The sequence below is a fragment of the Nilaparvata lugens genome, chromosome 6, assembly GCF_014356525.2.
Source record: "Nilaparvata lugens isolate BPH chromosome 6, ASM1435652v1, whole genome shotgun sequence".
Classification (NCBI taxonomy): Eukaryota; Metazoa; Arthropoda; class Insecta; order Hemiptera; family Delphacidae; genus Nilaparvata; species Nilaparvata lugens.
The window spans coordinates 13,347,773-13,360,009 of record NC_052509.1 but is presented as its reverse complement, the minus strand read 5'-3'; the positions used below and the strand labels follow the sequence as shown (position 1 = coordinate 13,360,009).

The following is a 12,237-nucleotide window of genomic DNA, read 5'->3' as shown; positions in this document are numbered from 1 at the left end:
AGTTATGCGATGAGTGAGTGAGTCAGTCAGTCAGTGAGTGAGTGCCATTTCGCTTTCATATATATATATATTATATATATATTATATATATAGTAAATAAAAATAAATAGATATAGTAGAACGAATAAGACATAGATACATTGTCTATACTACTGTATAATACAATATGTAGGTCTTTTTCTTTTCATTGTGGAGAAATACCGCAACATGTCCTCCCATGAATGAATATTAATATTTTGATAATATTAAGTTGATTACTCCAATATATAGCTTTATTCTCAATTGGGAATTCATCTGAGAAAAGCCGCAGATGATATATTTTTTCAAATAGCATGTGGTCCAATGACCAGTCTCATTGATAATCCATTATTACTAGTAGTTCTGTGAACAGTAGACCTCGCGCTCAGTAAGTTATATTCACCTGTTGTTATGTTTTCTCAAAATTAATAAATAATTTATCATTAAAATGTCTAGAAAAATCCGAAATAAACATAGAGCGTTCTGTCCTATCGTACCATGACGTGTCGTCTCGGAATGTGAGTGTGAGCGCTGTTATCAGGTCTGGCTGCAAATGTCTACAACGTTGATGGAAAGATACATTTTCAAGATGTTCGATGTTTTTGAACGGGTAGTATTCTAGTCCACTAGACAGCTGATTTATGATGAATAATTCTATAGTCTGATTTTTACTCTAATATTGACGTATGAAGGAGTGCCTCCTTTTTCCTTTTATATTATCCTTGGAATGCAAAATTTCCAAAAACCTTTTATATACGTCGACGTCGACGCGTAATTTGAAAAGGAACATACCTGTCAAATTTCATGAGAATCTATTAGCGCGTTTCGCCGTAAATGCGCAACATATAAACATTTAAACATTAAGAGAAATGCCAAACCGCGTTTCGCCGTAAATGCGCAACATATAAACATTTAAACATTAAGAGAAATGCCAAACCGCCTCACTTCGCTCGGTCAAATATAATCATTTTTTATTGAGTGTAAATTTAGTCTCATGTCTCAACTATCATGACCATCACTGCTCTCAAAACTTTAAAAACAAGTGGGAATAATCCACCGAATTTGGAAATTGTCACTGAATGAAATATATGTAATTTGCAACAATAGTTTTATTCAGTCTTATACAACAATATAAAGATGACACAAGAAATGAAAATAGAACCGTAGACTAACAAAACAAGGTTAGATCAGTGATAAAACTTACAGAAAATGTGCAATTATCAAGTCAGATTTACTAACAAAATAAACTTTATACATTAATTTGTTGAATTTCATTTCATCAAATCAAGTTAAAAATTGATTATAGCTATCATCTTTCAAACCTCAGGAATTCAAATTGTTTTTATAAAATTGAATGTAAAAGCAATTACGCCTAAATTTAAAATAAATTTGACTGGTTTTAAAAATCATTGACCTCTGATCAAGAAGAATATATTCCTTTACAGATGAAAATAAGGATTTTCGTTTAATAATAAATGATAATATATTGATTTTTACAAGTGAATAACCGACAAAAAATATTTTCTTGAGTAACATTCCTGATGAATAATTGCAAAATTCAATGTTTTCTAAAGCACTGATAGACGTTTGAGAAGCAATAATACATGGAGAAACTATAATAATGCATCAACGTAGTCTAAGTTCTATCTGAATGGAGTAATGCCTGAAAGTAACTCTTTAAACGGTATTTTAAAAAATCTTCAATAAAAAGTTTTAAAGTTAATAGTCATTTTAAAATTATTAAACACAAGAAAACCACATAGATAAAAAAATAGATACGAAAGCTGTCACAAAAATTTGAAATATGATACAGTATCTATAGACCCCTGTGATCTAAAATTTATTATTCTAATTTGTTTTCGTTGCACTGGTCAAATTAAATCAAAGACCCTTAAAATTAGAATAATAAAAATATCCCGACGAATAATACAACAATACTTTTATAGCTAAGCACCAGAAATTGAAAACGCTAAATTACAGGTGATTCCCATTCAACAATTTGGGCGACTCACACACACCCCAAAAGCTCACAAAACAAAGTAACCAACATTACAATTCAATCTGGAAGATCTATAAATTACTTGATCAATCAATGATTATACAAGTTTAGAACCTTCAATATTTATACAGATGAAAACGTATGAGATGATATTGAATTTTTAAGAAAATACTAGAAGTTCTGTGTGTTTTAATATTATTCTCAACTTAAATAAAATAATAGATAATCATAATTGAATTCATTGATGCAATTTGACGGAAAAATTATAGTCTTCACTTATTATAATAATTGCTTACTTGTAAGAGTCCAATATTTGTAAATTTGAATCAGTCTGAGTAATTGAATTTTTTTCAAGTTGTTGAGAAGTCAAAGGTCGAAAAACTTGATATGCAAATTGATAAGTAGTGAGCTGGTCTTAGTAATCATGTAATTGTTTCCTTGCAACTTAATAGAACTGCTTTAGTGAGAGGAGTTTTAGACAGTCAGCATTCCGGCCCATTCAACCAATGAAGTGCTGACTGTTTGAAATTAATCTCAATAAGGAAGTACGACTGCTTGAGGACAGCTTGGGAGCTATAGTGAGGTCCACGTTATAATGACAGTGGATAAAGATAGAAGAATAGCGATGCCGATTCTCTGCATTAATTAATCATATTTCTACACTGTCAAAAACATAATTGGCACCGTTTTGGACCTAGAAAAGGATAGTACCACCGGTTTTGTCGAATGATAGACAAGGATAGCAAAACCAAAGTTGATCAAATAATGTAATTACAACGTGGACCTCACTATAGACTACAACATTTTGATCTAAGCGTCGTAAACACAACTAGATGTATTTGAGAGAAATCTAATTACAATGTCAACAATAATTTAGAAGAACTAAGTTTTGATTGAAATATCCTCATTTTTATTATAAGAAACAATAAAAAAACAATCTTGAAAATTTGCATCATTGTTAAAACTGAAACTTAAATTGAACAGTCAGTATTATTTACTTTTAAGTAGCCTATTGATCATTTCTTGTTGTAAATCTAATAAATCATCACCTTTTCGCTTTTTCTTCTTCTTTTTTGAAGTTTTCTCGCCAACTTCTTCAGACTTTTTGTCCTTTTCAACAGGGAAACTGAGCATCTTTTTCACATTGGAGGTAGTTTTATCAGCGCCAGCTTCATTTGATGGATTGCTATTGGTTTCATCATTAGAATATTGTCTCAAATTATTATCAGTACTTAAACTACTTTCCTGAGTTGGATGAAACTTTTTGACAGGGCTTAAGTATTTCAACATTTTCAATTGTTTAGGATCTTCTGCAGACTTTTTTGGTGTTTTCCTTCTACTGGCTTTTTCAGCAGATTTTTTAGGAGTTTTTGAAATGTTATCGACAGCTACCAAGGAACGATTACTGGTAGAATTTGTTGATTTTAGACCTTGAGGAACATCACTACAACTGTTACTTGGAGGACCTTCACTAGATGTTCTGCTCATTCTTTCTTCCTTCAATGATTCTCCTTTTGAACTTTGTTCATCTATCTTTTTGCCCATCTCAAAACTTGTGTCCCTACTTTTTCTGTGCTTCTTCTTCCTATTTTCTCCACATCTTCAACAACAGGTTTACCTCTTTGTAAAATCTCTTGTTCCTTATTAAAAGAGATATTTTGTTCATCTTCCTTGTTTATATTTTTTCTACTAACATCAATTCCTGTTCCCATTTCATGAGAAGGTGACGGTATAGTTTTACTTTTTTTAGTGGGAATCGAGCAACTATCACCCGTCTTACCAATATTGGAGAATTTCCTTTTCCTACTTATGCCAGGAGAAATTATGTCTTGCTCTCTAGATTCTTTGTTCTTTTTCTTTGTCAATACTTTGTCAACTGATACATTATCCGTTGATAATGTGTTTTCTAACTTTATGCTCCTCTTCTTTTTCTTAACTCCCCTACTCCTTTTCCTTTTTCTTACACACTGGTCGCCCTCTTCAAACGATTTAGATAATTGTTGTTGTTCCCTGGTAATCGAACTTCTTTCATTTTCATGATTGAATGCAGTTCTATTGTCAGTAATGCCAGATTCTGAAAAACTAGAGGACCCTGTAACTTTGATTTTCTTAGTGGGCAAACAATGGTCATTATTGCTTTCGGAATTGTGAGAATTTTTCCTTTTTCTTGAAATTTTATGAGACTCAATCTGAGTTCTAGAGTGACCCACATTCCCGATAGCATCTGAGCATTCTTTTTCAATAGAAGTTTTTGACGTTTCAAGGGAATTCTTTTTCTTGTGTTTATTCTTATTCGACATCACTTCTTCCCAATTTGGAATTCGTAGACTTGTTTCAAAATCACCATCTCGTTTCAGTTTAGAACTAGATTTCTTCTTCGACTTATCCCTAGATGAATGACAGTCCGTAGCATAGCCATCAAAGTGGAGTTTCTCCTCTTTTCTTGGAATTTACTGACCTTCTCCAGTTTGTTCTTCTTTTTCAAGTCTTCATCGATTTTTGTTGATTCTTGTTTGTTGACTTCAAAATCGCTAGCATATCCATCGCGTTTTGTTTTAAAACTGGACTTTTTCTTCGATTTATGCTTCGAATACTTACAATCACTCAGGTAGCCATCAACAACCAATTGCTTAGGAGACATCACCAGTCCTGGAGATCCTTCCAACCCGAGCGAGTCTCTATGCTTCTTTTTATGCAAGCCATCTTCCTTTTTCTCTAAATGTATTCCTTGCTTACTGCCTCCTCCCATTTCTTCTTGATTTCTTAATAACGAAGAATTCTCAATACTTCTACGTTTTCGGTGGTAAAAGGTTCCAACACTCTTTCTGTCTTCTCATTTTCTTTATGTTTCTTCTTCTTTTTTACTCTTTTAATCATGTCTCTTTCTTGATTTGAATCTTGTACAGATGAATCCCTGTTCACGATTTCTTGCTCTACACATTCTTCCGTTGCACACAATTCTTCTGCTTTTCCAACATCTAATTCTTTCTTCTTTTTCGGCTTTTTAGATACTTTTTCCAAATCAACTTCCTCTTTAGAATTTTGTAAAGATAAGTTCATATTTTCATTCAAAAGAATATCTTCTGATTCTCTATCCTCAAAATCTCTGTCCTTATGTTTCTTTTTCTTCTTTCCCATTTTAGACAATCTCTCTACATCTGTGTCCTGATATGAATTGATCAAAGAACAGTCCCTATTTTCTTGTTTCAAATTCTCTTCGATTCCAACTTCTTCCTCTATCGATTTTCGTTTATCCAATTCTCTTTCCTTACTCTTTTTCTTTTTCATCTTGATTGCTATTCTGTCTGAATCTGCATTCTGATTTGTATCTTTCAACGTAGAAGCATTCTCAGGTACCCTTTCTTCAACTGTACTCACATTTCTATCTAAAGACTTTCGCTTTGCATCTTCGATTTTTCTAATCAATTCATCCAAATTCTCATCTTCACTGGAAGTTTTTACATTAACAGTTTTGGCTTCGTTTTCAGCAGACTTCACATTGCCATCTAAAGATTTTCGCTTCTTTTCTAAACTTTTTCTAGTCGAATTTTCTATGTTCTTTTTCATATCCGTTTCTTTCCCAAAATCATCTTTGACTAGATTTTCGGCAGGTTTAACAATGGCTTCAATAGACTTGCGCTTGACTTTACCACTTTTCTTACTAGTTTGATCCAAATCGGTGTCTTGATTGGAGTCTTCAACTGTACTAGCATCAACCGAATCCACCACTTTTGCTCCACTCGATTTTCGATTTTTCGATCCCCAAAATTTCGAGAATGCATCTTTCAAAAGCATCGTCGCGGTTGATTCCTCACAGATCGACGCGGCTCTTTCACGAATAGCTTTTTCGGGACTGCCAACTCTAACATTGACACCATCACTCACTTTTATGGAATCTTTTCTTCCACAATCTACCTGATTCCCTTCCTTTGACATACTATTTCTTTCCAAGCTATCATGAGCCTTGTGAACAGAAACGGGGGATTTACTGCTGGATTTCAACATACCTTTTCTTTCATCAATGATGTTTGCACTCTGAACTTCCATGATTCTACTTCCACTGACACGCCTCCTATCATCATCATCATGTTTCTCTGAATCCCTTCTCGTTCTTTTAGGAGTTTCATCATCTAAATTGAATCCTGGTACAGAATGTCTGCTTTTGATAGAACTTAAATTACTTGTAAATTTGGTGCTAGCATTGCTTCTCTCATCAATGATAGTTCTAATTCTACTATCAGTTTCATCAGGTAGCATGTTTTGAGCCTCTCCTTTTTCACTGTCATCAGTCATGAGCTTTTGTCTTTCTTTTTCATTCGATTTCCTCTTGCTCTTGCCATGATCAGAAGAAGCCGTTGCAACATCATTTTTTGAAGTGTTCAAACCTCCAACCGATTCAAGTCGTCCTAGTTTCTCATTAGAATCTAGTTTTTCTGGCGTTTCAGTAACTATCGAGACGTCTCGACGTTTTTCAGGTGATTTTGTGTTTTCCAAAAACATTTTCCTTCTCTTTTCAAAGCTTTCATCAACTTTTAAAGCTGGAATAGAATTCACACTATCTCTCCTGGGCGTGAGCGATGTTTTGGGGGTTTTTACATCTTTTACCGGTGATTTAACATTTTTGGGCGATTTATTGTTTATCCTCTCGATTTTCTCATCAGAATCTAAATTTTCAGGTGTATCCGAACTATTTGTCTCATCTGATGGTCTTTCCTTGCGCTTACCTTCTTTTTCGAGTTTTTCATAGAAAGTTGAATCAAAATCTGTACTTACACCAGTATGCTTAAACGATTCTCCAACGGTCATAGAGGAATCCATGAATCTGGTTTGCGATACTCCCTCATTTTCTTCCAAACTTTCATCAGAACTCGAATCGGATTCTGGTTTTCTATCAACATTCACCGACTTTTTAGAACTTTTTGATACGATAGTTTGTGTCAAGGGTGACTTCCTATTTTCAGACATTCCTACCAAACTATCCTCAGAACTCGATTCCGATTCTGAATTTCTACCGGCATTCACCGATTTTTCAGAACTTTTAGAAACTTTTTGAGTCAAGGGTGATTTCCTATTTTCAGACATTCCTACCAAGCTATCATCAGAACTCAATTCAGAATCTGATTCTCTACCAATAGTCCTTGATTCGGAACTTTTTGACAAGATAGTTTGTGTCAAGGAGGATTTTCTTTTTTCAGGCAACCCTACCAAACCATCCTTAGAACTCGAATTGGATTCTGAATTTCTACTAACATTCCCAGAGCTTTTTGATAGGATAGTTTGTGTCAAAGGTGATTTCCTATTTTCTGACATTCCTACCAAGCTATCATCCGAGCTCGATTCAGAATCTGCATTTTTACCACTATTCCTCGATTCGGAACTTTTTGACACGATGGTTTGTGTCAAGGATGATTTTCTATGTTCAGATGATGGTTTGTTGATTTCTCCAAGTTTTTCGTTAGAGGTTATGTTAGACTTCAAAACCTTTTTGGGACTAGCTGATCTTGGAGGTGATTTGATGGTTTCTGACAGTTTTTTCTCAGGAACTTCCATTTTTTTAGGAGACCCAGACGAATTTCGAGATTTTGATTCTTCTTGAGTGATGCTGTTTCTTACAGAGGTGTGATTACTTAAACCTTTAGTATTTGCATCGAATCTTAGAACACTGTCATGAGAACTAAATCGTACCGATCTGTTGTGTTTGTCACTAGTCGCGGGAGAATTGTTCGAGCTGGAGGGAGACTCCGACCGTCGAAGACAAGACTGGGGAGAATCCAAGTTCTTTAAAAAACTTGAAACATTGCCGAACGTCTCATCATTGTTCCATAGATTGTTTTTTCTGGTTCTAAAAGTTATCTTGGATGTTGAAACATTGAAAGCACTTTTCTCTTCCTCAGTTTTCTCAAATTCATCGTTGGAGAAATTAGTTCCTTCTTTATTCTTCTCGCTATCAACATCTTTCGAGACCTTTTCAACGTTTATTGACCTTTTCAACGGTTTCACGGGTGAAGGAGGAATAAAATTATCACTATCAATTTCAGTATTTACAACCTTAGCTTCCCTGAGTGACAATGAAAGTGAGTGATTCCTCTTATTTTTTGAATCTTCAACACATTTTCTGGATGATGGAGACGTTCTATCAGTATTCAGACTAGCTTTGCATAAACTACTTTCATTCAACCTATTATTATCTATATTTTCAGAACCTATTCCCTGCACAACATTTGGTTTTTGTGATTTAACCCCACTCGAATTTGATAGATTGTCATTTTTACTGTCACTTTCATCACTTGTCACCGATTCACTCTGACTACCCAACGCCTCCTGCAAGCAATGATCCACATCCAAGGCATTGCTTGATTGTCGAGTTGATGAGTCTCTGGAAAATAGAATTGATGAGCGATAACAGACAAGTATAAATGAGACGAAACAAAACTCTTGCATCAAATTCACATTACAGAGGGTTCCATAAAAATGTTTACACTCTTTGAGAGTGAATATCTTGGTAACTTGCATGTGGACTATTCATGCCACACCAACTGTTTACGAGACACCGAACTACAATACCAAAAGTAAGGTCCAATTCACACAGAATGAACGTGCGACAGGGCGGACACTTTTTCGCCATGCCACTTCTGTATCTCGTGGCATACAAGGACTAGCCACTTGTTCAAAATGAGAACGTACATAATAAATTCTTTTTAATTGAATAATATTTAATAAACATGCCACTATCACGTCCGTCTGATAACCATTGCATACGCCACGCCTCCACCACGTCAGAGTCCGCGCCACGTCTCTACCCGACGTCTGATCTGTGATCTGATCTGGCCTTACTTTTAGTATTTTAGTTAGGTGTCTCGTCAACAGTTAGTAGTCTGTAACAACTCTAACAAAAACTACTGTAACAACAGCCAGAGCGTTACTAAGAAATTCACTGCCCAAGAGTGTATTTATGTTTTTGGCCCCTTTGCAAATAAAAATAATTAAGAATTGAGAAAAACAAAAAATCAAGCAAAATCCAATTTTAAAGAGCTGAATCGGCTTTAACTTTTTGTTTAGATTGACTTGAAAAATGAAAATACTTGAAATTGTCACACTATTTTTTACTAAATTGATGTCAGTTGTCAATATTGATTTATCCTCTAATAGGTGCTTGATTGAAGATATTAAATTGATTAATTTATTCACTAATAAGTGCTTGATTGAAGTTAATTGATTTCATAGTTTACTTTTCAAGTCAATTCTTTGTGGATACTGGAATATGAGGCCAATTGGCACAAGAGCTCTCCTGTAGGCTGATGATATTTTCCTTATTTGCGACACAAGAGAAAAGTTACAGCAGTCTAACTGAATGGGCAGAGGAGTTGAAATTGAGACAATGATTCTGAATTTAAAGAAGAGTGAGATCATGGTTGTGTCGAAGGGAATGAGAAAAAATGTTTAAGTTATGGTAGATGGGGAGAGATGGACCAGGTGGCGAAATATGAATACCTTGGTACAGTGTTTTCAAAGGATGGGAAAATAGATAGGGAGGTGCTCAACAGAGTGAGAAAGGGAGCTGCTGCCTATTATGCAACAAAAGATTGTATATTTGGGTAAAGAGAACTTGCTAAAAAGATTAAGAATCAAATATATCGGACAGTTATTGAACCTATCCTGCTGTATAGAAGTGAAAGTTGGTCAATGAAATCATTTCTCAAAAACAAGATAAGGACAGTGGAAATGAAGTGCCATAGAAAAACTGTTGGAAATACAAGAAGGGATAGAGTAAGGAATACTAGAATAAGGGAAGAAGTGGGCATGAGAGATGTCAGTGAAAGGATAGAAATGAGGCAGTTGGGCTGGTATGGACATGTACAGCAAATGGAGGATGATTGCAAGACAAAACAGTATGTTAATGTGAGAGTGCAAGGAAGGAGAGCAGTGGGATGTCCAAGGTATTCATATGAGGATCGGATTGAGGAGATAGGACGTAGAAGAGGACTTCCAGAAATGAAGAGAATGGCGATGGATAGGGAATCATGGAGGAAATAGACTGAGGCTACCCCAACGCTTTAAAGGCACACTGGGGAGAAGCAAAGAAGAAGTCAATTCTTTGTCCACTTCTAATGTAAAACAAAATTTCCTAATAACATCATCATCATTTATCCATTACTAACGCACAAACGCATTACATAACCATAGAGAAACAATAGCATAAGTAGATATCCCATGGTATAGGGCGTTTATGTCGCAAATTTTCATGTTATCTCAAGATGATAGTCCACGTAGTTCTTTCCTGTGAAGCTTTATAACGCTGGTAGTCTCTCATACCAGCCGTTCATACACTCTTACCCGGTCAAAACAGTAAAAATCGACAATAATCGGTTTGAGATAACAGTAAAAGTTGCGACATAAACGCACTATACCATGGGATATCTACTTACGCTATTGTTTCTCTATGTCATAACCTACCATCTTAATAGAATGAGGTTACAAGTTGAAGTAGAGTAGCATGAACATAAATGAGCACACGTTTAATTTTGATGAAAAGTGCAAAATTTCCCAAATATTATACAATTATCAACTCAAATATTATTATACTTGAGTAAATATTATTCAAGATTGACATGAATAAAATGGAGATTTCAATTTCAAATAGCTACTGCCAACTGCATTAGAGACAATGAGCAAGGAATTGACTCAATTCGTAAGTTACAAGCGACTGGATAATCCGCCACTACAATCCGCTACGATTTGAGTCTGGATAGAGTGAGTAAAACTTTCAAACTTATCAACTTTTCTAATATAAATATTAATACTCACAATATTTGTCCATGAATGGATGGTATTTTCAAGGTCATGTCGAAAGCGACCACCCTGAAGCGGACATCTTGTCCGACCGACGTACGATTCCACACTTCTTCTTCTTCCTCATCGCCGTCCGGTTTTGGAATGGTCACGTTGAACACCCGGTGCACCAGACAGCCAACGTGATCCTTACTTTTCTGGTTCACTACACCTATAACAAAAATTGGTTCTCAATAATAATATTATTATTATAATATTGGGTACTTTCATAGTGATTCAGTTCATTGACAGGGTGAAGAGTTACATCTTTTTAGGAGTTATAATAGATTCTAACCTGAGATATGAGAATCACATAATTAGTCTGCAACGTAAGCTTAGGAAAATGATTTATATTTTTCATCAGCTAAGCTTTATCCTGAACAAACAGGAAATCAAGAGTTTATTTTGCTCATGTTCAGTCGATCTTGAGTTATGGTGTTATTGCATGGGGAGGAGCAGTTAGAACTGCACTGGAGCCTTTACATATAATACAGAAGCTTATAATCAAGGCCAACTTGAAACTGGAGAGACAATATCCCACCGAGGCACTCTTTGAGTATTCCCAATCATTGACTGTCAGGCAGATTTATATGAAGAAGGTACTTGTATTCACGTACAAAAACAGGGATTGTATGGTAACTGAGGTAGCACATAGTTACAGTACAAGAAGCTCTGCAAATGTGGCATTACAGGTCCCCAGAATTGGCAAATCAATAAATCGCACTAACCCATTCTACATCTCCAGCATTTTATTGAGGAAAGCACCATCCACAGAAATAATAGAGACAACGGTAGGTTTGCTTGCTTATAAAAGAATCATTGATGGTTGGCTGCATGGAATTGGTGCCAATAACTCAGAAAATTTGTTCGATACAGGTATTTTCCAATAAGAATTAAATAAAAGAAACATAAAAAAACATTATGATTTGATTAAGATTTGATTAAGATAAAATAAAAGCTCTAGTATGGAATCCTAACTAACTCACTAATTCCTTAACTAACTCACAGGCCTACATGATTCCTTTTCCTCTTTTCTTGTATTGCCGTTTGTTCTTTGCTCTTCTTTCTAAATCTGTAAAGGTTGTATTAATTTATTTCTCTATAACTTCTACTTAACAATTTAAGTCACAAAGTATCACAGTATAATGGTACTCGTCCCACACACAAGTCCAAGACTCATGTGTGACTATTTTCTTTGTTGTTGTGTCTGTGCAAATCAATGATGTATTTTACAGGCTATATTTTGTATAGTTTTTTTGGCCATCGATTGGTGGTTGTTTGTTATTAAATAATAATGGTGGCACGGTTGCGATGCAGTCGTCGACCGATGGCTCGGGATTTTGTATAACGGAATTACTAATTTTCTACAAAACTTGGAAATTTTGTATGAC

General features: G+C 35.0%; 1 protein-coding gene across 1 annotated transcript; it reads right to left on the bottom strand.

Annotated features, from left to right (window-relative positions):
• Positions 1-4,780: 4,780 nt before the first annotated feature.
• Positions 4,781-11,578, bottom strand: LOC120351986 (myosin-2 heavy chain-like). The gene is made up of 3 exons (XM_039431353.1): positions 11,575-11,578; positions 10,823-11,036; positions 4,781-8,393 (listed from the first exon to the last, which is right to left on the bottom strand). Exons 1-3 carry the CDS (start codon positions 11,576-11,578, stop codon positions 4,781-4,783), a joined length of 3,831 nt encoding a protein of 1,276 aa, XP_039287287.1.
• Between the last annotated feature and the right edge of the window lie 659 nt (positions 11,579-12,237).

Bases quoted from the DNA above. Each gene is read 5' to 3' on its own strand.
- LOC120351986 (XM_039431353.1), bottom strand. The intron at 8,394-10,822 runs GTGAGTATTAAT...TCTATTTTCCAG, and splicing joins TCCATTCATGGACAAATATT to AGACTCATCAACTCGACAAT.